This window comes from Ursus arctos, unplaced genomic scaffold (assembly GCF_023065955.2).
Source record: "Ursus arctos isolate Adak ecotype North America unplaced genomic scaffold, UrsArc2.0 scaffold_1, whole genome shotgun sequence".
Taxonomy (NCBI): Eukaryota; Metazoa; Chordata; class Mammalia; order Carnivora; family Ursidae; genus Ursus; species Ursus arctos.
Window position 1 is genome coordinate 87,637,426 of NW_026622763.1, and position 27,822 is coordinate 87,665,247.

The window sequence follows — 27,822 nt, forward strand, 5'->3', positions numbered from 1 at the left end:
CATTTGCATCTGATCATTTATACACAACCCACCACGCTTCCAGGCAGCTTGGAAAATTACATAAACACCTCCCAAATCTACCAGGATTGCGGTCCCTCTCAGGTGTCTGATCCAGCAGCTGCTGTGCCCGTTTGGGGACCTGCATTGCCAATTGCCTTTCTATCCTCCATGCTTGCCGCATCGGTGAGCAATCATTGCTGCTGACAAGATTTTGATGGTCCTAACACAGAGGTGGGAGCAAAGTTGAAGTGACGGCAGACTTCTCCTGCTGCTGCCTGGCTGGGATTGACCCTGACATCGTTCAGAAATGTGCAGTTAATGCAAGCTGCAGATGGTTGTGTGAGAGCCGCCAAGGCCAACGGAGTTTCTATTTTAGCCAGTGTCCAGCATGCGGTGAGAGGGGTGCCCTGGGCAAGTGAAAATCGCTGCAGGCACTGGTCAAAACAAGCTCCCTGCACCTTATTATCCCCCTAGTGTGCCTCTCCTATGCCCTTTTCAATCTTTCAACCTTTGTCCTCGCTGCCTTTCCCACTCCGGGAATGGATTTATCCCAGGGGTGATTACAGCTAATGGCTGTACGATTTTCGTACACTTTTATCCAAGACCTATTTATATAAACCTTCCCATTCCTGAAATGTGTGCGCAACTTAGAAGTGACGTGGCAAATTGAGGATCATTTGTTCAGCAAACACTGATTGTCCCCCCACCCTGTGTTCAGCTGTCATTGTGTCATCCCGGTGCCTTTTCTTTGCCAGTTTCTGATCGTTCTCGTTGACAAATCTGAATCCAAATCAGAGAATGACTTACACCTCGGAGAACGTAGTGCTCAGTTTGTTTTTCTCTCTCTGGCAGACACGCAGTAGCAATGGCAATCTCGTGACAGCAGCTTTTAGGTTAATAGGAAAAGGTGACTTCCAAGTTAGAATACAAAAAGACCCTTTCCATTCCCATCCACTCCCCACATTCCTCCAGCACTCCTCCAAAGGTTGAATAGGAATGATTTTATTCAGACGTGTTCAAACATAACTTTCAACCCAGCCAAACTGTAATTCATTCTTGAGGCTTCTCAGTTCTCCAGGGAGTGTTTTCCTTTAAATATGTTTGGTTTAACTCTGTAAAACTTACCTATGATAACAGTAATTTCGCATTTTGCTCAATTTAATAGAAATTATAGAGAAAAGCGATTTCTATTCCACAACGTTAAAAAGTTAATCAGGCTAACCTCATTGATATCAGGTGTCTCCCTTCACGTTTCATCAACAGATTTTTTCAAAGCTAGCTATAGACGACAAAAGCCAACAAAAAGTATGGGTCTCATCCGGAGCACTTTCCAGAAGCACAACTATGTTGCTTTTGCTCCCAGAAAATGTATAGATTAGCCACCCTCTAGCAGAATATGCTGACGAGAGAAAGCAAGAGAAATAACAGAGGAAAATGAAGATGGTTGACAAGCTCTCTCCGCTTAACTGAATCAACAAGGAAATTCCAAATAGTGTCCTACACGCCCTCTTAAAGTCAAACTGGTTTGGCTGACTCGAAAGTGCTAAGTGGTTCCTACAGGGCATTCAGAAGTCCTGGCTTTCAGCCAGATCTGCCAAATGGCTTCACTTTCACTGTGGTGCTGGAAAACCTAGTCTTCACAGTGCACCCAGAGTGTGATTATTTGCCAATATTGTGACTACAGAAATGTTAAAAATAGCACAGTGCTCTGCAAGATAGGAATGTCTTCTCACTTATTTTGCTTGGTAGCCCTACAACCCAATGAGGACAAAAATACAGGAATGATATGGTTATCCCTGTCTAAAAATAAGGATTTAAGATTCAGAAGGATCATAGAGCTAAAAAGACACAGAACCAAAACTAGATCTCCAAGCTTATGATTCCAAGTGTGTTGCTTTGGGCTTGTTAAAGGGTCAGGGAAGGGACTCCGGGCATGGACAACCTAAGCCTAGCATTCAGAATATTTGGGGGCAAAGAGAGGTATCCTCAGAGTTGCTGATCTATTTTTTAGCTAGAACCCAGTGCTATGAGAAGATCTGGTTTATAAAGGCTTCCGGAAGGTAGTAGCTGGCCACCAGCAATAGTCAGTTGGAACTGTTGACCCAAACTGGTCATCACAGCCCTTTCCTTTAGCCCCTCTTGACTTATACATTCCTTAGTCCTGGTAGTTTCCTGGTACCCTCCCCCATATACCTGGCTGTCTTCCCCAGAACATTCCAGTCTAAGACTGGTGCATTTGGTATTCCCCAGTACTCCACTCCATCTTCGTGGTAAGATAAAGATTTCTGAGCCAAGATGTGGTAACTGAACAGGTGATTAAGCAATGATGACCAGTGCATGGGATTTGGCATTAACCCTGGACAAGTCTCTTAACCTCTCAGAGTTCCAATTTTCTTGTCTACAATGGGGGGGGGGGGCATTACTATATTCTTTGCAAATCTTCTGAGAAGAATACAAAATGTTAATAGATTAATCTCCTAGGCTGTGCTATGTATCAGGCATTATTCTATGCCCTGTGGCATAGAGGTGAGTACTGCTATGATCCCATTATGCAGATGAAAGAACTACAGCATCGAGGACTTCGGTAACTTGAGCAAGGGTATGCAGCTAGTAAGTACCAAAAATGAGATTTGCACCCCGGCTCCCAGATTTGTCATGTTATGCTGCTTTCCAATCATCTGATTTTTCACATATTCCACACCACTTAAACTGCAAAATCTTTTATGTTTGTTACTTTGGATAGCGGGATCTAAAATGCCCCATCTCCAGGAATTCACCACTAAATGCATCTTCTAGAAATTATAGGATAATTGCTGTGAAAAGTATAGGATGCATGCAGAACTTTGAACAATTATGGATGAGAAAAGCAAAGCAGTGAAATAATCAAAGTCAGTCTAGAAAGTTGAATCTCCTGTAGCAAAGATATTCTACAAAGATTAAATAGGAAAAAAATCTACCAGGTAATTTAGGAACACTGGCACGAGCTATCTCTGTGTACACTCTCGCTTTGAAAACTGTTGTTATTAATTGCTCATCTTTTAAGTATCATCTCTGCCAACATGCTGAATAACAACCCTATTCAAGCTGTTGTAGAAAATATAGAATGATCCATGGCTGTTACCTTTTAGATTAATGACAAATAATTTTTAACCAAGTATAACAGCAACACACGATCGTTGTAACGTGTGTGTTTTAAGCAAGACATCATTTTGCTCAAGACGCAAAAGGTATCTCCGACAGTAACACTAAGGATAAACAAATATATAACATCTTACATAAAACAAAAAAATCATGTTTCAGAGCTGGCAGAAACCAGAGGAAAAAAAATGTCTTCCCTGAAAAAAACTTATTTCTGTGGCAATTTTATAAGGTTTTTTATCAATTTCAAGCAAATGGAAAATACAGTTTAAAAATAAACCTGTCTTGGTAAGATTATCAGGGAAATCAAGAAATTCCATGAACATCCTTGGTGACTGTGTTCCAAGAATCTGGCCACAAAGACAACTGTGATATCCTCAATTAGTCCTCACCATGCGATTTGAAGAAATGCCTGATTTTGCTTACTCCCACAACCTAAGGGAAAATAAAATCCATGAAACCATTTCATCATTCAGCATCACCTGGTTCAAATGTTTTTATGCTGGATCTAGCAAAAATAACTGAGGGAGGCTCACCAAAAATAATTCCCTTCCTGAAAGCCATTTCTATATTCGCCCTCCTGTCCCTTCCCTCTCCAGTCCTGTTGACTAACTTCTGGCTCTGACTGGCAATCCCGTGCCAGCACATATATACTAGTGTGCTTGGGGTTAAGGGAGGGAGGTAATTTGTACAAACAAGGGGTGGAACGAGCCTAGCATAGGTCTAGGAAGTTCACTGCCCCTAAAACAGTCTAGGGAGCTAAGCCTAAATGATTTCTACTTCCTCTAGTGTTGGATCTTTCGTTTCCTCTTACGGTTCGGCCCACTTTAATAAACAGTGAGAAGAAATTGCTGTGGTATTTGGCACAAAGCTGCCAAGATGTATAAAATCTCAGTTTGATTACCATATGTTCATTGTGTTAATTTTCTTTCAGCCAAATGCTCCCTAGATCTTCTATGCTGTCTCTTTTAGCTTCTCCTAGATTCTTTGGAATTCTAATGTTCTCCTTCCTTTCTCAATAATGCTCTAGTGGGGAGCATGCAAAAGCACTGTTTTATTCTAGAAATGGCCACAGTAGGAGTAATATTGTACTTCCATGCAGCAGTTGTCCTCATTGTGATTGTTAAGCCTCATAAAAATGAAATATAAAATTCATAGGTGGGCCAAGTAATTATTGCAAATATCTGTTCTTAACAACAGAAAAATGCACGCAACTGTTTAGAAACCCTGTCATATGATTTATAATGTTTCCATATTTGAAATGAATACCATGCTTCCATCCCTGAATTTCCAGTTCTTATAAACATCTTTAGCAAACACCAAGAACACTGAATGCTACAAACCATGGAAGTGGCTGAGTGAGAACCCCTCTAACTCAACCAAAGAGAATCCTACTCACTCAGCCACTTTGGTGGTTTGTAACATTCAGTGTCCTTGGTGTTGGTAGTTGGCATGTTCAAGTGATTCTATGCCAAAACCAAGTGTCACAGGGGGAATCCCAAGGAGGGTGACACCCAAATTTTAATACCAGAAGAAAAATCTACTTTTAAGAGTACTGTTGAATCAATGCTATAATTATTTCCTGAATTCCTACTGCACCCTGTACTGAGTGCCTTTGTGGTATTGAAAGTCCAGCATGGAAATGGTGTGTACGTAAATGCCCTTCGATGCCAGATTCCATAATAGAAATACAGAGCACAGTGCCAGGAAGGCCCTAAGGGGTGGAGGGGTAGAGAGGATGGTCAGCTCAAACTGGTGGTGTTTTGTTAATCAGAATCCGAAGGCCCCCTTGAATGCCACCATATAACCAACAACAGGCTCAGGGCTTGAGTAAATTCTAATAGACTACTTGGGGTTATATCTCCAAGCTTTTATCTTTACACCCTCCTAAAATCCTTGACTGAACATTAGAACTAAAGCAAAGATGATTCAAAGCCAGAGTAGAACAAAACAGGTAGGTGTAGACGCATACAGGCCAGAGTGGGCTGGAGAAAGTTTTACACATACTAGGGCAAGGTAAAATATACTAGAAACAAATGCAGGAGAGAGATTCAAACCCTTCTCACCAAGTGGTCTGTGATTGCTAATGTGTGTGTTCCTGGTGCTCCTTAAAAATAAATGCTACAATTAATTTTTTAGATAATAAATACTGGCCTCAACATGAAGGTTACTGAGGGGTAGAAGATCAATTGGGCAGCAGTCACTGAAGAGCACAGTAGTACAAAATCAGCAAAATTCTATCTAGCTTTCTCCCTGGTAACAGGGCTTAATTATTAAAATATTCAGGTGTATTCAATGTCACAGAGCCCCGAAAGGATAGAGATTCCATGGGAAGCAAATAAGCGAAGCCTGTCGTCTAGCCCCTGGGTTTCAGTGAAAAAGTCCAGCCAAGACCTCATCCATTCTCAGCGGAGTATGACCGTTCTCCCATACTGATTGAGAGGTGGAACCAAAGTGTTCTGTCTTGCAAAAGCAAAGCATACACTGTAGTATACAGTAGGCACTAGGCAGAGCTTGTTGAGTGAGTCCACGAATACAGGAAGATTTTCCTCTTCTGTATGCATGAGAGTTTATTTCTTCTAGCTTCTTTCATCGATTTAGGTTCCACACTGAGTTACACCAGTTAATGTGAATTCTGCTTTCTTCAAATGTCTTCTCAATTGGAGGCAATGCCAATGTAATTCTAGGGTTGTCATTAAATCTACAAAAATCATATGACTCATGGATCCTTCTCTCTCCGGGGCTCTTTGCCAGTAGTACACTAGCAGAGCGATTCGTCATTCACACTACTCAGAACTCTTGTTAGTTCTGCCGAGCCATGTGACTCACCGTCGCTCCTTGTGTTACGAGTGTTCCATCACTGCTTTGACAACACAAGGCGTGCAATTTACAAGCATAAAACATTTACACAATTAAAAATAAAATTTATGCCAATATTCCCTAGGATCTGCGTGGGCATTTGAAGAAAAAACTGCATGTTGGCAGAGATGATGTACTTTTGATTTTTGAAAATGAACAGTGCAAGCCAAGACTTACAATTCGTAAATAAATTTTTGTGTTCTCCCTGTAGGATATAAATACTCTAAAATGCTGCCTACAAATTCAAATCTGAACAGGGAATTCAACCAAATCCAGTGGATCAAGGTGCCATTCTGATAGCATTGAAGGAGTCTCTCTCTTTTTTTTTTAATATGCACAAAGCTGCTAAGGGAGACCACAGATGCTCCAGTCAAATCCAACCAAGTTGTTAACATAGAGAATTTATCAAGCGGCTACCATGAAAACCATCAGCTTACAGAGGGCAACTTTTTGACCTTGTGTGTCTAGGCTGGACCAGACCTTTAACCTTCCAGAGATTCTTTTTAAGAGCATTAATAACAGCATTAGTAATCATTACACAGCTGGAAATTCTCCTGAAATTCTTTGAAATTTCTTTTGAAATTCTTTGAAATTTCCCTTGGGAAATTCTACTTTATGTCTAAACTCACCCTTCCTGCTTCAGCGTCATCTACAAGCTGACTCAGGGGGCGGAGTTTCAGTTTCCTATCATTTCCGTAACAAACTTCCTGGCTTACACAACAGAGATCCATTCTTGTACAGCTCTGGAGGTTGGAAGACGAAAGTCAACATGAAGGCAGGGCTCTAGCTATTCCTTCTGGAGGCTTCCGGAGAGAATCTGTTCCCTTTGCATGTCCCAGCTTCTAGAGGCCACTGGTGTTGGTTCATCACAACCCCTTTCTTCCATCACTGCAACCTCTTGCTTCCTTCACAACTCCTCCTATGGACTCTTATTCTCTTGCTGCCTCTTATAAGGAGCCTTGTGATGTCACTGGGCCCACACGGATAATCCATGATAATCTCGCCATCTCAAAATCCTTAACTGAATCACATCTGCAAACTCCCTTTGACCACGTAAGGTAACATATTCACAAGTTCCATGGGATTAGGAGGTGGACATTTTAGGGAGGCCATTGTTCAGCCTGCCCCCTGTGGTACCAAAAAGGACAGACAACCAACACCTCTACCTACAGGGGACATTATTTCCCCTCTAAAGCACTGGAGAACCATGGATAAAAAGGAGCAATTAGGACAACATGAAGTATGCTGAAGCAGCAAACGAGCTATATTAGGGAATTGGCCCAGCCATAGATTTATGCTATAAAGATTGAAGTCCATGTGGGATTAGAGGGTACATTTCTTGGCCCTTCCTTCTAGATTCCTATGCATAACATCGCTGATGCCCTGTTATTGCCCTCTCTAGATGCCTCTGTGAAGACTTGAAAAAAACACTGACCAGATCAAAGACTTTACTTCTTCATATCTTTTATGATCACTCTGCAAACTTTCTGATGCAAAGAAGAGACAAACCCAGATAGGCAAATGTTTAAAAAGTGCCTAACTCAGTGTTTAAAGCCAAGCTGGCTTGAAAATCCGCATATGAAATGCAAGTATTGCACAAATTCTCTTTATTGTTCAAATGCTCCAGAAAGTACTGTCCCTAAGGCTGTGCTCTGCCATTTGGAATGAAAATAAGCATCATATGAAAACTTGGGTGTATCTAAAGGTCAGTGGAATTTCAACCAGATGTTTTGCTTCCCCACCACAAACTTGGCAGTAGGAGTGGTTTATAAATTCCACTTGGGAAAATGAATGTAAATATTTTTTAATAACGTGTTTCCATTTCAACCTTGGCTCTTCTTTAAAGTTCAAAACACAGTCTCATTTTTTTTCTAATGTATTCAGCCAGCATTTATTACCACAAATAAAACATTTTAAAATATCAAAAATTGAACTCATCAGTCCCCTCCCCCCATCCACATCTCACCATTCCCCCCACCTCTTGCCTGAACCTGATTTCCTCCCTGTCCGTCTTGGGAAATGGCATTACTTGTGTCACCCAATCCAGAAACCAGGGATGAGCTACAGGCTTCTTCCTCTGCTTCACCCCTACATCCACTGTCGTTAAATCCCACAATGTATTAAATGAGATTGTTCCTGTTCAGACTCAATGTTATGCCTTGGCTCAAACTCTTGTGCCTCCCCTGGACAATCACAGTAGCTCTTGAACTCACCCTTGCCTCTCATCTTACACACCTCTGCTCAGTCCTCCACCCTCTAGATAGAGTGAGCTTTCAGAAACGTTAATGTTATGTCACTTCCCTTCTTGAGACTTTTTAGTGGCTCCCCATTTTATTTTATTTTTTTTTACGATTCTATTTATTTGTCAGAGGGAGAGGGAGAGAGAGAGCGTGCACAAGCAGGGGGAGCAGCAGGCAGAGGGAGAAGCTGGTTCCCCACTGAGCAAGGAGCCAACATGAACTCGATCCCAGGACCCCAGGATCATAACCTGAGCCTAAGGTAGACATTTAACCAGCTGAGCCACCCAGGTGTCCCAGGGGCTCTCCATTTCAGAGGTTAAAAATGCAAACCTCTAATTTTGATACAAAACACCTTTCATAATCTTTCACAAGCCCACCCTCTAGCATTACCTTTCTGGCCCTCCCATCCCATTCTTGAACCCTGTGACTCAGCAACAAAACCCCCTCCTTGCCAAGCACTGCAACAAAAATTAGGAAGGCAGCTCCTGCTATTCAAGATTTTATAATCTCTTAGAAGGGATAAAACTGTTCAACTATGTTAAAATATATACATATATAGTTTAATAGTGTCATAAGGGAGGAACAAAGTGCTTTGAGGTTCAAAAGTTAAAGAAAGAACATTTGGGGGGAGAATCAGTGTAGCATTTATAACATACTTTGAGTATAAATTTCACAAATGGTTATAAAAAAAATAAAGGGCATTCGAGACAGGAAAGAACATCATTCTGGTCTTTAAAAATCCTCAGTCAGATTTTACAAGTCATCTTACTCATTTAAAAAAACAAGAAGTTATAGTAGATTTCATAGTGAAGAAGCTATCTTAGTAGACTTAGTAGAAACTTAGTAGTTTCAGTACCTAGAACAGCCTCAGACTCTGGTTGGATTAGGTAACCAGGGCAGGGAGAGAACAGAATGCCTTGGAGGGGTTATTTGTAAAACATACAAAAAGCTGTGTGGTCAGAAGGAATCTCTCCTTTTTGGACAAGCAGCCACTGTTGCTGGCAGTGTAATATTTCTCATTTCTATTCATGACTGTGATGGACCCCGAATTCCTTCCAATCTATCAGTTCCCATTGATTTTTATTGATTTCTCTTTCCAACCTAGACTTCATGGCTCATTAATTCACCCTCTTTCTTGTCAACTTCCACCTGCCGAGCAAAAACCTAAGCAACGTCAACCTAAGTGCCTGCCTCCTCCAATACCAGCCCTAGGCTGGTGGAAACTTTCGCACAAACATTTAGTTGCATACCATAATAGACTCCGAGGTTTCTCTCTCACTCAAACTTTCTGTGCTACCCATTCATATCTTATGAGCTGGCTCTCTTGGACCACATGTCCCCAGCTCCCTCTCATTCTCAGTAGACCGCTTCATTCCTTCACAGCAAAATGGCATCATTTTCACTCCCCTGCAAACATTAAGAAATACACCCGTCCTTCTCTTCACATCTTATAGTCCTTATCTCCATACCTCAGTAGGATTTCCTTTCTCCTTAAAAAGCAGATTCTGGTTTAGGAAGTCTGGGTGGGGCCTGACATTGCTCATTTCTGACAAGCTCTCTGGTGATGCCTCTGCCCTGAGATCACAGCATTTTATTTTATTTTATTTTATTTTTTATTGAAGTGTAGTTGACATACAATAGATTAGTTTCAGGTGTACCACAGAGTGGCTCGACATTAACATACATTACAAAATGATCACCACAATAAGTCTAGTTACTATCTATCACCCACCATACAAACTTAGCGCAATATTGACTCTAGTCCCTGCGTTGTACTTTACATCCCTGTGACTTCTTTATTTCATGACTACAAATTCGCACCTCTTAATTCCCTTCACCTATATCACCCATTCCCCCACTCCGCTCCCTCTGGCAATCACCAGGTTGTTCTCTGCATTTATGAGTCTGAGTTTGGTTTGGTTTGGTTTGGGTTTGGTTTGTTTTGTTGTTTGGACTCCACATGTAAGTATGAGGTGTTTGTTTCTTTGATTTATTTCACTTAGCATATTCCCTCTATACCCGTCTGTGTCATTGCAGCTCAATAGATGCAAAAAAAAAAAGCATTTGATGAAATTCAACATCCATTTATGATAAAAAGCCATGCCACTTTGATTAGCAAGTCCTAGAACTCACTCCCTACACCACTTCCTTTTCTCCAACCCCGCAACCTTTCTTCACCATGGATTCTTTCCACTCAGCCTACAGAAAGGTACATCTCCCTGACCTTAAAAAAAAAAAAATCAAAAATAAAAGGCTTCAAAACTGATTGAATGAATACATTCCAGCTCAATAAGTTCTTCCTCTTGTCACATGGCCCACATCTCAACTTGTCTTCAAAACCAGGCTTCCTGAAGGTGAGTCTCTGTATTTTTTCCTCACATGTCACTTTTAAACCCACTGACATCCAGTTTCCTCCCCACAAGGACACGGAAGTTGCTTTGGCCTGGGGCATCCAGGACCTGCTGGATTCTAAACATGAAGTACACATTCAACTCATTTCATCCCACATCCCAGGAGCACTTGACTCCTTATCGAAACCGTCTTCTCTCTTGACTTCCAGCACATCTTCTGACATCACCTCTATGGCCATTCATTCCCAGACCTCTTCTCAGGCTTCCATTCCTCTACTCGTGACTTAACGGTTAGTTCCCTGGGGTTCCGCCAATAGTAACCTTCCCATTATTTATTCTCTCTCTTCTTAAGAGGCCACTGCCATGGATTCAATCACCATTTACATCTTGAAAACTTCTGAATGGATGCTTCCAGTTCAAATATCTCCCTTGATATTTCAACCCTCATATCCCACTACTTACTCTGACCTTATTATTAGCAAAGACATTTAAAACTCAGTATTCTAGAACTGAACTCTGGACCTTTCCCCTAAACTTCCCTATCCTGCTTTACTTCTCTCAAAGACACCACCTTCTATCTCCATATCAGCGAGGACTATAAACATTTTGTGTCCTCCTCCATCCATATTCTATCAATTCTACTTTCTTTAGTATTACCCCGGCTTGTCCTCTCTTCTCCATTCCTGTTGCCACTGGTTCATTGTAGGCCTTTCCCTTTTCCTTTTTTTTTTTTTTAAGAATTTATTAGAGAGAGTGTGTGTGAGAGAGGGAGATCACAAGCAGGGGGGAAGGGTAGAGGGAGAAGTAGACTCCCCAATGAGCAGGGAGCCCGATGCGGGGCTCGATCCCAGGATCTTGGGATCATGACCTGAGCCAAAGGCTGATGCTTAACCAACTGAGCCACCCAGTTGGCCCTCCCATTTCTTTTCTGGAGCAATTACTGTTCTTTCTCCCTCCAGGCTGGGTGCCTTCCAAAGCCACCCCACACAGCAGCAGGAGGGTTTTGGCTCTAGCATAACTACGATGATGCTACCCCACCACTCAACCTTTTAGTACTTGGTTCCGTGCTTTCAACAGTGAAATCCATTCTACTCAGTGCAGCTTACAAGGTCCTCTGGCACGTGGCCAATGCCCTTCCCTCTCTTCCAGCTTTAGCTCCCTATACCCCTCCTGGGATCCTAAGCCCCAGCTACATGGAATTCCTTACATTTTTTTTCAATGAATCATAACCTCTTCTTGCTCATTCCACTAACTTACCTTGGAGTATCCTTTCCTCTCCACTACCGCTACCCTGATTCTTCACCAGCATAGCTCCCAGTCATCACACAAGATCTACTCAGTCTTCACATGTTCCAAGAAGCCTTCCTTGTCCTCAGTTTTGATTAGGTCCCTTCCTACATTCTCCCACAAAGTTCTATTTCTGTGCACTTGCCTCACTTCTGGAGCGTAAGCTCCTTGAGAGTTTACGGGAATTGGCCTTATTATCACTGTATCTCCAGCGATTGCACATAGGTGGCCTTCAATAAATGCTTTTGAATAAATGAATAAACTATCCTTAATAATTGATATCTGGGCATTGGCAGTTTCTGGGAAGGAAGCAGATTTGGGGATATCTTTGAGATAAGAATGGCAATGTTTGCACCTAACGTGGACTATCTGGATCCTTCTTCTCTCCACCCACCCCACTTCTAAATGTTTCCTCTAAATTCAAGGAAAAACCATTTGCATAGGCAAGAATAAAATCAAGATTTCTAGACTCCTTGGGGGGGGGTGCAGTGAGCTGGGCTGTAAGCAGGTCTTAAATCTATAATTGTTTTTTATTTATTTGCTTGTTAGTGCATGAAACTGTTTTCCTATTTTCAGAGAACTCAACGGGCTCTTCAGTAATATTTTTTCCATACAAAACCTCAATAATTTTCCTACCTGGAAATAAATATTGATGTCTAAAGTCCATTTATGTTTATGATAAAAGGCCAGGGTCTCAATGCATGATCTGAATGACCATACAAAACATATTCTTGGAGACAAAATTGCACGTCTGAGTGTCTCAGTACATCAGCAATGCAGAGAGTCCCTCCTAAAGCTCAGTTTGGACGGTGGTTTATTCTGCTGCAATTCAAGCTTGGGCCAAACTGATTGTTTTTCTGGTTTAAATTGCATTGTGGACCTCAAGGAAAAGAACATAAACAGTTGGCAAATTTACAGCCTTTAAACAAAATTGCCTTAACTTGAGGGGATTCCCTTAATATTGCTTATGATTTTTTTTCTCCCTTTTTAAGAACTTTCCCATTTCACAGGGGTTCAGAACATGAAGTGTGACACACAGGATGTGCTTCAAGCTGAAGTTCTCATAAAACAACGACAACACCACCACCACAACAATCTTCTTCACGTAAATCCCTAATGCACTGGATACCACAGTCAAAGTATAGTTTAGGACCTGAAATGACAAATCTCAGATAATGTTGTTTCACTTTCCATCAACACTATAATTCTGTCCACAAAACTAGCCTACAATAATCTTAGGCCAGGGATCCGTACCAGAAGGACTTTCAGTAAATACAAAATAACCTTCACTCGCTTTGTTCTCCAGCTTAATTCCTTTGTCTACAATTTCAACCACGCTCTTGTTAATAACTCCCTTCCCTTTGCTCCTGTCATCACATGCCTGCCCAAAACCCAAAGCTGGAGAATAGCTAACACTTACAGAGTGCATACAATATGCTAACTATTCTCAGTACTTTGTGGGTATCAACTCACTTAGTAATCACAACAATCCTATCAGGTGGCTACTCTTACTGCTCCCAGGTCACAGATGAGGAAATGGAGGCACAGAGAGAATCAGTGACTCACCTAAGGTCACAGGGCTATTCAGTGATGACTGCCTGCCTGGGGCACTCTTTCTTGATATTGGTGAGGTCCAGTGGGGACAAATACACAATCAAATTGGTACCATTACATGTGGTCACCATCCTCATCTGGACCTTCAAATTGTTCAATTTCATTATGTTTCCCTAGTCATCCTTTCCATTCTCCCAAAAGACTGCCTCAGTCCCTCCGTTTCCTCACCTTCTCCCTCCACTCAGCAGATTAGTGCCCCCTCCGTACTGCCAAGAGGAAACAGAAATTATCCGAAACTCCTTCAGCTTCTTATTGCCTATTACCATGGAAGAGGTTCTCCATCTGCCATCTAAGACAGAATCCCATGCTCTCTGGCTTTCTCATAGACTCTGTTCTATCAAGTATTCTTCCCAGCCCTCTGACCCTGCTTTTTTATATTCAACCTCTCTCTTCCCGCTGTTTCTTCATCAGCATTTAAACATGTTTATCTCACTCATCTTAAACCCTGGCCTCATAGAGCTACTGCCTGGACTTCATGTCTGTATCTCCCTTCCTGTCCACCCATTCCTCAATCTTCTGTGGCCTGACTTTTGCCTTCACTACTCCACAGAAATTGCTCTTGTGAGTCACCAATAACCTTGTCTCTGCCCAGATATCAGTTGCCTCCAACTCTTCTGTCTGCTCCTTAAATGATGATGGTGCCCTAGACTCTCTTCCTGTGCTACACCAAGCTCCAGGGAAACCATGGCTACTCCTCTGGCTTCAATTACCATCCATTTACCAGACACTCCCAATTCTCTCTGCCCAGCTCAGTCAGTTCTGTTCTGCTATTCATCTCCACTTAGATGATTCATGTGTACGTAACTCCAAATTTCCTAACACTAACTACATTCTCTTTTCCCCTTCCCCCAAATTCTGTTTATTCATCGGTGTTCCGTATCCTTGCTTAAATCATTTCTACTTTATTTCACACATTTGGTCTACCACCAAATCATGTTGATCCCACCTCCGAAATACTGCTCAAATCCACTCTTTGCTCTCTATTGCCAGGGCCCCACCCTAGTCTAGACCATGATTCTCTTTGCCTGGACTAATTCAAGAACTGATTAAATTGGTCTACTTCTGCAACAGGGCCCTCACCTCTGCTCAACTCATCCTCATTGAAGCCAGTGTATACTATTTAAAAAGTAAATCTGGTGATGTCATGGTTTCGATTGCCCTTCAGATGAAATCCAAAATCCAAAATATTGTTAAAAAAAAAAAAAGAAAACATTAAGAACTAGCTCCTACCTATGTCTCTATTTTTGTCCTTGATCGTCCCTCTCACTGACTCTCTGCAGAATCTCAAATGCTTCCCTATGTGCCAAGGTTTATTGCACTTAGAAGCAGTTCATATGTCACTCCTTTGTCCCTTCCTCCCATTATCACCCATCACTTCCTTAAAGCACCCTTCTCTGACTTCTAGACTAGATTAAATCCCCTTAATAGGCGTACTCTTCATTTTATTTTTCATAAATTTTATCCCATTATTTATATTCAATATCTACCCATGCTATATGCATATAAAAAGGAAATATGTCTATCCGGTTGAAATTATATTTCTAGACTAAAATGTTTCCAGACTAGACTCTCATTATACTATTTTTTACTAATCGTGTCATTTCTGTGTCATAGTTATCAGCTATCTAGATGGACACTAAAGAAAATGTCACTTTGTTACTTAATTTACTCGTGGCATGTCTAATAATATATTACTTTGAGAATCATGGAAATGTTAGTTGGGCATCTTTGGTCATATAACCCAATAATGAAATAATCTGCCTATCATATTTTTTTCCAGTTGCAAGGCATTTTGTGTCTTCAAACATAGAGAATGAAAATGGAAAGTTTTCTCTTTACCTCTATTATGAAATGTGGTGTGTGTGTGTGTGTGTGTGGTGATGCCCACTTTGTTGATAAGCATATCCCCCATCTTATGCCCCTCTCCCCAACAAGGATGTGAGTTCCATTTTAGTGTGTTCATTCAAGCATATTATTTTAAGGAAATGAAAATAGGTTTGCAATTTTTCATCAATGAAGTAGGCAATTTTCAAAGATACTAAATTAGCTGTCAGAAGTAGAAAGTTTGTTGCTTAAAGAAAGTTTATATTTTATATGAAAGTTGGACAAAACTGAGTAATACAAGCTTTTCTAACCTGTTTCTAGCCCAAAGATAAATATATACTATTTTCTTTCCAGTGATAACCAACTTGTTTTTTTTGGAAAGTGAGGTCATTAAAGCATCCAAATGGTTCCAAATGCCAAGTTTCACACACGATTCTTTGATTCTCAAAGCTGTCATGTGGGTAAAAATCACACTTATCAAAGAAACACGATAATGACAGCTCAGAGGCTGTGCTGAAACTTGAAAGTAATTGAACCATTTAACCACCATTTACTTGCTCAAAATTTCTCCTCAGGACTGACCCCATGGCTAAAAGCCTATGTTCTTGTAGCATGATGAATTCATTGCTTTTTGGATGAGCTCAGTCTATTTTGAGGCATCTTCCAAAACTCAGACTGACTATGCTATCTTCCTGGTGCCCAATGGTAAGGTTTTTATCCAAGGTCTCCCTTATCCTAAAGTAGTGGTTCTCAAATGTTAGCCCACATCAAAATCACCTGAAATGTTTGTTAAAACGCAGACTGTGGGTTCCATAGCCAGAGGTTCTGATTCAGTTGGCACCTGGCGTGGCTGGAGAATTTGCATTTCAAAGATGTTCCCAGTGATGCTGATGATCAAGGGCCCACGCTGAGAATCCCTGTCCTGAAAATATGCCCTTTTCCACAACACCTAACACTCTTTCCTACCAGATTTATGTAAACGTTAGTTTCGTCTGGGCCATTACTAACACCTTATTATCCTGTAATTCCTCAATGCTGGTACTAACAGAAATATCATGAAAGCCACACATGTCATTTTAAGTTTTCTAAATTTAATTTTAAATTTAAACAACTTTTTTAAATAATTGTTTTAATTAGCCACTTTAGAAAAGTAAAGAAGGGATGAATTTTAATAATATATTTTACTGAACTCAATATACCAGTATTTCCATCCAACATTTAATAGACATAGTATGTGTTAATCAGCTATTCTACTTGTTTTTTCTTATGTTCAAAGACATAGTAAATCTTTGAAATCTGATATTTCTTACACTTACAGCACATCTCATTTTGGACTAGCCACATTTCCAGTGTCCCATAGGCACACATGGCTAGTGGCTACTGTAATAAACAGTACAGCCATAAACTTTTAGATTCAGGAAAATGAATATTGAGAGTTCTGCTAGGTCTTCCCCTTTTTATGACTTTTACTGCATTTCCGCACCTCTAAATGGGACTGTCTGCTGCATTATCAATTTATAACAGGTTTTAAGAGGAAAAAAGGAACCATTACATCATTAAATATACACAGTGATTTTAAAACGCAACGCCAATGTAAGAATTCTGTTTTTATACACACAACCATATGAACTTGCACAAATCATGATGCACTTGTTTTTCTTCTGCCCCTTTTTCCTAGTCATCTCCTCCCCCATCAGCAATCCCTCCCTCCAGCAAGATAATCCACGTTAACAAGGTAGTATTGGTACTTCTTTATTTTTCCTCTATTTGCATACAATCCTATACCAACAAACAGAAGTTTATCTACATTTGTTTTATTAAAATGGGATCATATTGTACCCACCTCTCTGTATAATGCCTTTCTTATTCAATAAGAGCTCAAGAAAATCTCTGCAAGTCAGTAGGAGAGTGTAATTCATTCTTTTTAATGGCTACTGAAGAATATGGAGCAGCTCATATAATTCATTCAATATGTCCATTATTAGCGGGCATTTATACTTATCCTTTTTGTTCTTAAGAAAAATGCTGTAGAAGGTTGAATAGATGATAGACGGATGGAAGGACAGAGAAATAATTCAGATATTTAGATATATTTAGATATACAGATATCGCTGCCTATTCTGCCTTTTACCATACAATCTTTGTTAGCCTGTAACTTCGATTTTCTCCCACCATATCTGGGCCCTTTCTTTCCAACAAACAAAACCAGTTATCATTAGCAGTCCAAACAGACCAGTTTAAATCATTTTTCTAATGAATCCTTCCACAGTCAACAGCTAGCTCAAGCTAATAGATCTCCCCTAATTCTCCCCAGTGATGCTCTTTATTCAGGTGTTCTTTTTATCTGTCTAGCTTCCTGGTAGTAAACAAGCCTGGGGAAAATCCATGTGGAAATGATTTTATTGTTGTATTGTCACTTACTTTGCAAAAAAAAAAAAAAAATATATATATATATATATACACACACACACACATATACACACACACTAATTGGCATTAGTAAGATTAATTTTTTCACTGATATTCTAATTTTTTAAATTACTTTAGAAGTCAAAAGGCCTGGAATCCATATCCTGCCCAAAGTAGCCTAGATTGTAACTCAGGTAATAATAATAATAATAATAATAATAACAATAACAATCAGCATAATAAATAGCAATATTTATCAAATATCAGTATGTGACAGGCACCTTTCTAAGTACGTTACATGTATTAATTCATTTCCTTTTTCAAAATCTCCGTAAGACAGGTATACTCATTTCAGTTTGTTCCCACTTTACAGCTGGGGACCCAAAGATCACACCTCCAGTAAATGGCAGAAATGGGATTGAAACAGAGAGGGTATGACTCGAGGCCTAATCTCCTTACCTAGTAAATAAGTAGTAAATCACCTCATCTCCTCTCCCTTTGAACCTCAGTGCCCTCACCTGTCAGGTGGATACACTAATATCAGTTCTTCCTAACTTTAGGACTGCTGAGACTATGAAAGTTATCTGAAACCCATTAAAAGCTCTAACAAGGGGAGGGAGTCTTACTGCAGCTTGGAAAATTGGGTAGGACTATTTCATCATTTGAAGCACAAACTGAGCAGATAAAATGTCCTACACAATAGCAAATTAAGCCATGTTCTGACCACACATCCTTCTGAAGGTGAGCCTGGACAGGTATGTCCCACTAATGCAGGGTGTGAACTAAGCCTGATTCTCCCAGCCTGCCGATGCACCCGGAATGAGAGAAAGAGCAGCCAAACCAATTTATAATATTCCACTTCATCCAGATCTTTTACCCTATTGTGGAGCTTGACCACGTCCTTCCTCTCTCCGCTCCGCTCCTTGCATTTTACTTAATTGGAGCACCAGGCTATAAATCTTACATACTTAAGGGCCAGAAAACTCTCCGGAGCTCTCACACTGAAATTTGTGTGGGAGTTCAGCGATATTGAATTTTCAAATAAAATGATTAACAGGCACCTGTAGGGCAGCCTCAGAGAAAACAATCCTTCCTGAATCTTGCCACCTTAATCTGAGGAAGCTTTTTGTTCTGAGGTTTAATAAAATGGTTGGAAAGTAACGTAGGGATGGGTGACTAAAAGCAGGCAGAGAGAGGCACCGCATTCTCCAGGCTGGAAACTCCCTTCAGCGACTAACTGCCCTCTGTCCAGGCCTGACAGGGCTATTGGAACATGATACCGGGGAGGTTTCAGTCACTTAAATTTTAACTGCAATCAGCTCCCATTACTATTTTTTTAAGAAACATTTTCTCCAAGATTGTAATAGTTGGAAATGGGCGTACACCTGATCAGAAAGCCTATTTGCTTTTCCATAGCATAATGACATCTATCGGACTTCATGAAGCAGAGAATTAAAATCAGTTAAAAGGAAGAACATAATCCAATCCAGTTCTACCCACAGACTGAGGCCTACAAGCCTACTATTTGCCGAAACACTGATTTAGATGCCCTGCCAAAGAAATATAGAATGTTTATGGCCTCACACAATAGGAATCTGCCTCATTTATACAGCAGGAAGATCGTTTACAACCAATTTCTAAAAGACACCAAGCGTCAATAATAAATTTTCAAATCAAGGCCAGAAATTGCAATACTCAAAAGGGGACCATTAAGCAACATGAAGTTGTTGTCAGAAGGAGGATTTTCAGGGGCGCCAAACCAATTTATAATCCGGAAGCATCTATAAAGTAGTCATGGCCAGCCTTGTTTTCCTAGTCTCTGGGAAGGAGGAGGCTTGGCTGTAAAGAGGATCTGGGTCGACAAGCAACAAGGACAGGGCATCTCCTCCTGAGATGTCTCAGGGCCGGCCTGGCTGCCCTCCAAGATGATGGCTAGAACCACACTGCCTCCTCGGCCACATCTGTTTCTTAGGAGCAATTCCCACTTTGCAGTTACAGAGAAGAGGTTGAATAAAGCTGCTAGAGGGGCCACTTCTCTGCTCCATGTGGGGATTTTGTAGCCAAATCTTCCCCTTTACATTCACCCTTTTGCCTATTTACCCCTTTACCCACACACTCACACACACACACAGACGCACACATACACTTCTCTCTCCCTCCGCCCCCTTTGAGCAATAGGAATTTAAATATCCTAGCCTTTTCTCTCTAATACGTCCCACGACATCCTGAATGCTATTAAAACTTAGAGGAAAGGAAAAGTAGCTCCTACTCACAGAAAAGATTGACTTCTGGGAGGAAACACAGCAGCGTGGCTGTGTATCCCAGTTCCATCCCTTACCCACTATGTGGCTTTCTCAAAGTCACTTGCAACATTTCTAGGTCTCATTGTCTCTCTTATAAAACAAACAAAATACTAGTTCATGTGAGGAAGAAATAAGGCTGTTCATGAAAATTCTTAAACAGAATTCAAAAAGTATTAACTGAATTCAGTAACGTCACCTGGATTTGGATCTTGTCCGAGTTCCCTGTGACAGAAAGCTGGGAGTCAGAACAGGAGAGTGTTCGATTCTGACTGGGGTTGGAGAGGAAATAACGGTGAGCATAAAGACTGTCCTCAAGGGAAGTAGTCAGCCAGGGGTCAGACTAGGAGAGCTGAAATGTAAGCTCTCTTGCTGTGTGTTCTCTGCCTTGTATCAAGTCCCTTAATCCCTCTGAGCTGCACTTCCCTCACCTGGGCAATGGGATCTGTGATCACCCCCTTACAGCATTAGGGTGAGTATGAAATAAGAAAACATATATAAACATGCTCTGTCAACTATAAAGAATTTTCCCACTCCCAGTCTGGCCCTCAACTACACTGTCTTGCTTCCTTTCTTCAGGGACGGACTTGGAACAGCCATGTTTGTTTCTGTGCTTTGTATCAGGATCCACCCCTACTAGAATATCAACTCCCTGAGGGCAGAAACTTTGTCTATTAACACCTATATCACTCATGTTTAGAGAAATCTTGTTCTGAATATTTATTTTGTGTTCTGATTGCTAGACAAACATACTGGCAGTCAATCCAGGAAATAACTCGAGTGGGTAAAGTTTGCTTCACTTAACAGCTCTCCTCCTCCTCCTTAGCATCAGAACTTTCCTATGACTGGGGAACCTTCTATGCAGAAAGAAAGCCTATCTCTCCCTAGAGAAGTTACAACTACTGGGTTTTTGTGTTCCAGCTTCCCTTGCCGCTAGGGAGCAGGCACTTGACTAACCTCTATCCCCAGGCTCACCTGCTGTAGACTTTGAGCTGTAAACTAGTAAATTCGAGAAGGGTAGGACCACCATCTCCATTATGGCAAGACTAGTGAGAGAGGCAGCTGTGCTGACGGTTCCAGCAGCAGCATCCAGGGTCCTGGGTTGGTGATACTGAGGAAGCAAGCTGCTTTACCTGCAGCCAAGGGGTAGTTTTACTGAGTCACATCTGTGGCATGAGTTTGGCCCTTGCTCCTGAATGTATAACCTCCAAGCTTTGTTCTTTTGGGCATTCTGGATATGCTCTATAAAAAACTTCCTTTAATTAGTGTATTTTAAGCTTAAAGTATCTAGACATGGTTTTGTTGTTTGACTGATAGGATCCTCTCCCCCCAAACAGCCCAGTATCTCCACCAGATTGCGCATGATCCTGGTCCCCTAAGGAACTCCTACTAAGTTGTCCCACTAGAAATTACATCCCCTCTCCAGTCTTTCTCCTTCCCCCAGATCAAACTGCACATTTCCTGGAGCATTTTCCCTTAGGACCTTACTTTGTATTGGAATAACATGATCGAGTAACTTAAGCCAATGTGTTAATTGCTGACACTAATTTAATATTACCCCAGCATCTCGGCAGATACTTTTAATGCATCAAAGCAAAGGAGAAAGGAATGTGTTTTTACCATCACCCAGTGCCAGGTCCTGTGAGTGTTCTACTTTTTGTCTGCAATCTCAAAGGTCCCGCCTCCATCAAGACATATCATGTCTCATCCAACCATGGGTGCCCCGTGGACCAACCATACAATGACACTGGTGCAGTTTATTGAATCAATGTCTTTACTTCATGATTATAGATGTATACATGCATGTGCACGCACATGTGCACGCACGCACGCACACAGACACTCCTACTTAAAATGCTTCAATGGCTCTCCATTGCCAATATAATGTCAACAAGATTATAAAATTCGTGAGCACTTAACAATTGGCTCTTGCAAGCCAATATGAACCACCAGTTCCAGCACACCACTGTCCTCCCAGCCACTTCCTACTATACACATCACTCTAACCCCACAGCTTTTTCCGCTTCCTCGGTGAGTCACACCCTCCCTTCTCCCGCCTGCCCCCACACACACATTTCCATGGACCCATAGTACAAGTTCTCTGCTACAACCTTCCACAGCTCTGCGATCCTCTCCTTCCCAACCTTATTTCAGATTATGCATTTGTTCCTCCATGCAACCATTGTGATGTTTAACATCATAAGCAAGCATGGATCTGCAGGAGATGCGATCAGAGTTGCTATAGACTTCCTTTTCTGTGTAGCTTCTCTGTACCCTTTAAAGCAGGAAATTTCAGGGCTTAGCAAGAAAGAGGATTTTAGTGGCTGAGCAAGTCTGCTCAGTTCTTACAACCACAAATACGACAGAATCTATTTTCTCCTGGTTTCTTTGATTACTGAAGCTGGAAGAGATCACTCCAAATGCTTTCCCTCTGATCCCCATACTCTATGCAGATGCCTCATAAGCCATCTCTCCAAGGCTGAAGCATGAAGATGGGAAAAACGTCCTGCCGGAAAGAACAGGTGCAGGTTCCTCGTGGCCACACCACCGGAAAAGCTCTGCTTTTATATATTCCATATATTGCTCTCCCTTAGAAGATTATTTTGAATAATTTCTATTATGGAAAAGAAAATGTTCACAAACCAGTTTTTATAGTATAAGTGTGCAAAATTAAGTACTTAAAGAAATACAGAGTAATAGAGAAAGCTACATTTCATGGAAAAATTTTTTGTGTAGAAGTAGCTCTAGTCTGCTTTTCCCTCTTCCCTCCTTGCTCCAACTCCCAGTAAATATTTGAATTGCCTTTCCAATTCTATTGCATTTCCAAAAACATGAATCCTTTCTGAGACTAGACCATATGGGGTCCCATTAGTATTTGGGTTATACAGTGCTTAAGGTCACATAGCTAATCACAGAACCATGACTTGAACCAGGACTCTTGAGTTATAGTTCACTTTCATTCTGCTTCTCAGTTGGTATACTCCTAATACCAGTGGGAATTTCACTCACTGCTGCCCAAAGGAAAACCAAAGCCTCACTATCCAAGCAACTTCTCCATGGGAAATTTCTTTTAGTTGTTAGACAAATTGTGTTTTCTGGAGACTATAAGGTTACACAATATAAAACCAATAAATCTGATAAAGATTTATAGAAAAACAGTCTCACTACTATTTAGCCATCAGGCTTCTTAACTCAGCATGCTTCCTCAATACTAAAACCAACCGGACTTCTAAATTCTGATCAGAAGCTCAGGATTTGGGCAATGGAAGCCAGCAATGCGCTCCTAGGCATCTGCCTCTTTTTGCAGAAAATTAAAAGCATTCTATAGATCGGAGAAATTTGAGTTTATATCCCACTGATGCCACTTCCTAGACATGTGATCTCTGGCAAGTTATTTTCTATTTCTGAGGCTCAGAGATAGCCATGTAAACCACGTAAGGTGCATTAAAGGTGAGAATGTGCACCTTACGTGGCTAATTGGAAAGATTAAGTGAGACATATTCTTGGCATAAAGTAAGTGCTCAGGAAATTATTGCTATGTTACTGTTGACAAATATTTCTATACCAATATTACTAGGACTAAGCCTGATATATATGTAAGGCCTGATCTTTCAGTTCAGAAAATAATTTCGTTTCCATTATATAACTAGCTAGTTCATACTATTTAATTCAATTAGATAAAGATTTACTGAGTTTTTAATGTGTGGCAAACACGGTGTTAGGCCTGGACCATAAGAAATCACAGATATTCAGATCCTGTTTTTAAGGAACTGACAGAAGACACCTCGTGTGTTCTTAAAGATGTCTAAGAGAGGAGATCTCACCACACAGCTGGCTACTCAGGTCTCATTTCTCCGAGCGATTCCTGTGTGTGTGTGTGCTTCCAATTCCTTGAGAATCAATGTATCTCCATCTCCTCTTATTTTAGGTGTCAGAAGGAAGAACAGTTGGTCACCATTCTTCACATAATAAGCCTTAATTCCCTGAGAGTTATCGAGTTATTCCTCTGTCTTCTCTTTCGAGATTAAGTAATTTCAATCCCTTTAACCTTCTCTCACAGGTCCTATTTGCCAGCCTTCAGTTTAATCATTCCACTGCTCCCCTCTGGAATCTCTCCAAGTCTTCTGCACTAAATATTTTGCTTTTGCTGTTGAGTTTACTCTTCTAAGCAACTTATTCTTCCACACAAACCAAGACAAAAGAAAACATCTCCCAAAGAAAAGAAAGAGAATAGGTACAAGGATAGATGTACAGAAGGAGCTCACATAGCACACTCATACACTTGAAGCCCAAGTAACATTTGCTGTCACCACTATTGAGGAGGAAGGGATGAAAGCAGGACAGTTTCTAAATAGTGCCAACCACTCTGCTTGACAGTTATCTAAATTACTTTTAAGCAGGTAAGACTATTAAACACAAACTTGAGGCTTTAGTTACACCTGAAATTCTCAGAAGGGTGCTAATAAAATTACTGTTAATGAGATCAAACAGGAATTTTGGATTCTGTAAAATACCTCTGGCTGCCAAGTCGGCCACTGAGGTGGTTATGTTATTTATAGGCAGTGACTTTGTTCATTCCTGGCAAAGTGCAAAGGATCTTTCTTTGCATTCTGTCAATCAATATAAATTAATATTTTCTGAGCTGAGAAAGCAGGAAATTCTAAGGGGCTCTTAAGAAATGATTTAGAGAGGCTGATCAAATGCACACTGATCACAGTGTGACACCAACACATGCAGAAAGGAGTGGATAGGAAAACTAGAGCTCTAGTAAAATCTCTCTCTCAAGACATCCACAGTGACTTGCCAGAAATCGTTCACAAAGATCCTTCCTGCTTTTTTCTCTTATTGTGCTATTGAGATGAACCTGAGCCCTGCGAGCCAGCAGAATGCCTCTGCTTACACATGTACACACACACTCAAGGTTCTGCTGACGAGTTTCCAAGTCCCCTCAAGAAACTGAGAAACTCTTCAGTAGATCACATTCTGCCTGTTTCGGGGACTTCTTTGTTTTGGAACCACTGTTTAGAAACTTTTTTTTTTTCTTTCCCCATCTGTTAAGGAAAAAAGTATACAACTGGGTGAAAAGAAAAGAAGTGAGGAGGTAGAGAGAGAAACTACTGCTTCCTCTGGGGTGGGTCCAGGCAAACAGGTGGTAGTGGTCATCGAGTTTGATTCCTGAAGCTAGTTTGGCTCTGTCCAGATCCTGGCTGGTCTAGAACTGGCTGGGCTGAGAGAGGTCTGTCAACAACAGCCATGAGACAACCAACTACATTCTAAAAAAGCCTCCTTGCCAAGTTCTCTGCAGATTCCCTCTATTCTGGGTCCAGAACAAATTAAAGATTTCATGTGGCATCTTCCCAGGGAGGTGTAGCCCCAAAGACTGTTCAACCTATCAAACAATGACTTAAATTCCAAAACAGTGATCCTTAAATAATCAGCAGTTGGGACGACCAGGAGCTTATAACCACAGCATCATAACAAGAAGCACCATCCTGGGTAAGAGCAGACAGTTTGCTACCATTATATCCCTCTGACTCTTGCTGGTTGGTTCTCCATGAGAACCAGGCATAGGCACATGCCCCGGGGTGTTTGGCCACCAAATGTAGGAAAGGCCTAGGTATACAAAGGCCATTGGCAAGTGTATCCACAACTGAGGTCTGGGAGCTCTAAAACAATGGATGATTAAAGCCCTAGCATATTAAACAGATTTGTGTGGATACATTATAACTTCATAGTTGCCATTTTTATACAAGATTTCAATTATGAAGTGGAACTACAAATCACCCCTGATTTCATTTATTTGGTGGTAAAGGTAATCTCGTAAATTCTTATCAAGCAGTAAGAAACTGAAAGTAGAGCATGGATACTGATGTATGTTACTTTGTAGTGGTTATGGAAAGTGGCCAGGAATGCTGGGTTGATAAATCACGAGTAGACAGAATTCCCTCTCTTTATCCAAATATGTACCTCAGAGACATATACTAAATTGTTTCAAAGAAACAGCAATTTGCACCACCCCACCGCACCTTGGGAAGCAATTTTTATTCCATTTGATTTTGAGAAATGGTATCACCAATACCAAATACTGGCATTTGCAGATTGGGAAGAAAGGGAAAGTAAGGGAAAGAGAAGTGAAAAATTAGGATCGGTGAATTTAAAAAATATCCATCTATACTGAGCAGGTGACATTTTCAGTAAAGCTTTTCTGAATCTGAAAAAGTAAAATAAAATTCCTGCTGACTTTCAAAAGCCAACCATTTAGGTCATTCTTTAAAAAAAAAAAAAAAAAAAAGATAGCCAGCAGATTAAAGGAGCTCCATTTATAAAAATCAAATGAAGCTCTAACAAAGCTTGTTTGGGACATGAATAAATCATCTGGTCATGAATTATTTATTGTTATCAAGAAATAAGCTGGGGATTCCAGGAACTGGGCTTTGGGGAGGTGCTGAAGCCAGGCAATGAGTGAGTTCATTGTCACCTACCCACCACAGGAAGTGAGAGGACAGGCCACGGGGTACCATCACCTGACGCAGACCATGCTAGACCCCCCACTTGAGTTTCAGGGGATGCTTCAGCTGCATTTGCACCCCAGAAGATAAAGCAAATAGAGTTTGATCCATAGAATCATACTTTAGAAAACTGCAAGTACTGGGTAACAGACAAGATTTTCTGAGCATTGGATCTTTTTTTTAAATACACATGGGGAATACGAGCTGTGTGCAAAAGAGTAAAGGTGGATGGTTTACATTTAAAGGAGACGCCGAGAAAATACCTTAGTATTAACTGTGGAGAATAGTCTGACCTACTCATTCCTGGCTTTGGGGGTTGGCTTTTTTACTGGGGTCGGGGATGGAAGAGAAAAAGGGAGCCCCTGAGATTAATCAACTAATCAACGTATATGTGTGTTCCAGGTCCAAACTGCTTTGCAGGAACGACAATAATCCCAGCTGGCATTGAAGTGAAAGTGGATGAATGTAACATCTGTCACTGTCACAACGGGGACTGGTGGAAGCCTGCTCAGTGTTCAAAACGCGAATGCCAAGGCAAGCAGACTGTGTAGGACAAACTCCCAACCGAGGAAGAGTTCTTAGGAGAGGATGCTATGGCTTCTACACTGCACATGTTTGAAACAAAACAAAACCAACAAAAAGACTCCTGCCAGCTACAACAGGGTCACCAGCAAAACCTTTTAGGGTTGACAAAAGTGAATATTTTACTAAGAGGAAATTTCTCTCTTTCTCTCTTGCTATATAAAATATATATAGTATATAGCTATCGAAACCGCTTTTGTAATTATCCGTGCTTGATGGTGACTTGACCACTGGATTTCTGAAACTAAAAGGAAGAAACAGCCTTGTATAGGCTCCTTCTCTGGTGACACCTCTAGCCTGCCAGCTCGCCGTCCACCGATCTGCTTCATTTTTACTCTTCTGTACATCATCACCCATGGCATTTCTCTCTTGTAGAATTTCTTTTTCATATTTAGAGTCCAAGGGGGCAGATTTGACTGCACAGTTCAGTTTGGAGTGTTGTCATATAAGCTTTAGTAAAGGGATATCAGGGGTGAGGACCCTTCCTGACCAGGAAGACGCAAATGCATCCGACCCATCACTTCCCTCGGGTGAAACATGCCCTGTAGGGCTCAGAAAAGGAGGGGTACAGACAGATGGACCCACTGTGGGGGGAGGGTGGCGAGCCGGTGCTTGGTGCAGTATGTGGGAGATCACAATTTAATTCTTACAAACCACACATTTCAGACACAAAACCTTGAAACTGCCAATCAAAAACTAATATGTGAAG

The 27,822-nt window shown here is 41.0% G+C and overlaps 1 protein-coding gene across 1 annotated transcript in view; it reads left to right on the forward strand.

Annotated features, from left to right (window-relative positions):
- VWC2L (von Willebrand factor C domain containing 2 like) overlaps window positions 1-27,082 on the forward strand; it is a 147,006-nt gene extending 119,924 nt beyond the window's left edge. The window contains exon 3 of the mRNA XM_026492019.4: window positions 26,934-27,082. Within this exon, the coding sequence (XP_026347804.1) occupies window positions 26,934-27,082 (149 nt within the window). The remainder of the gene's footprint in view (window positions 1-26,933) is intronic.
- Window positions 27,083-27,822: the final 740 nt, after the last annotated feature.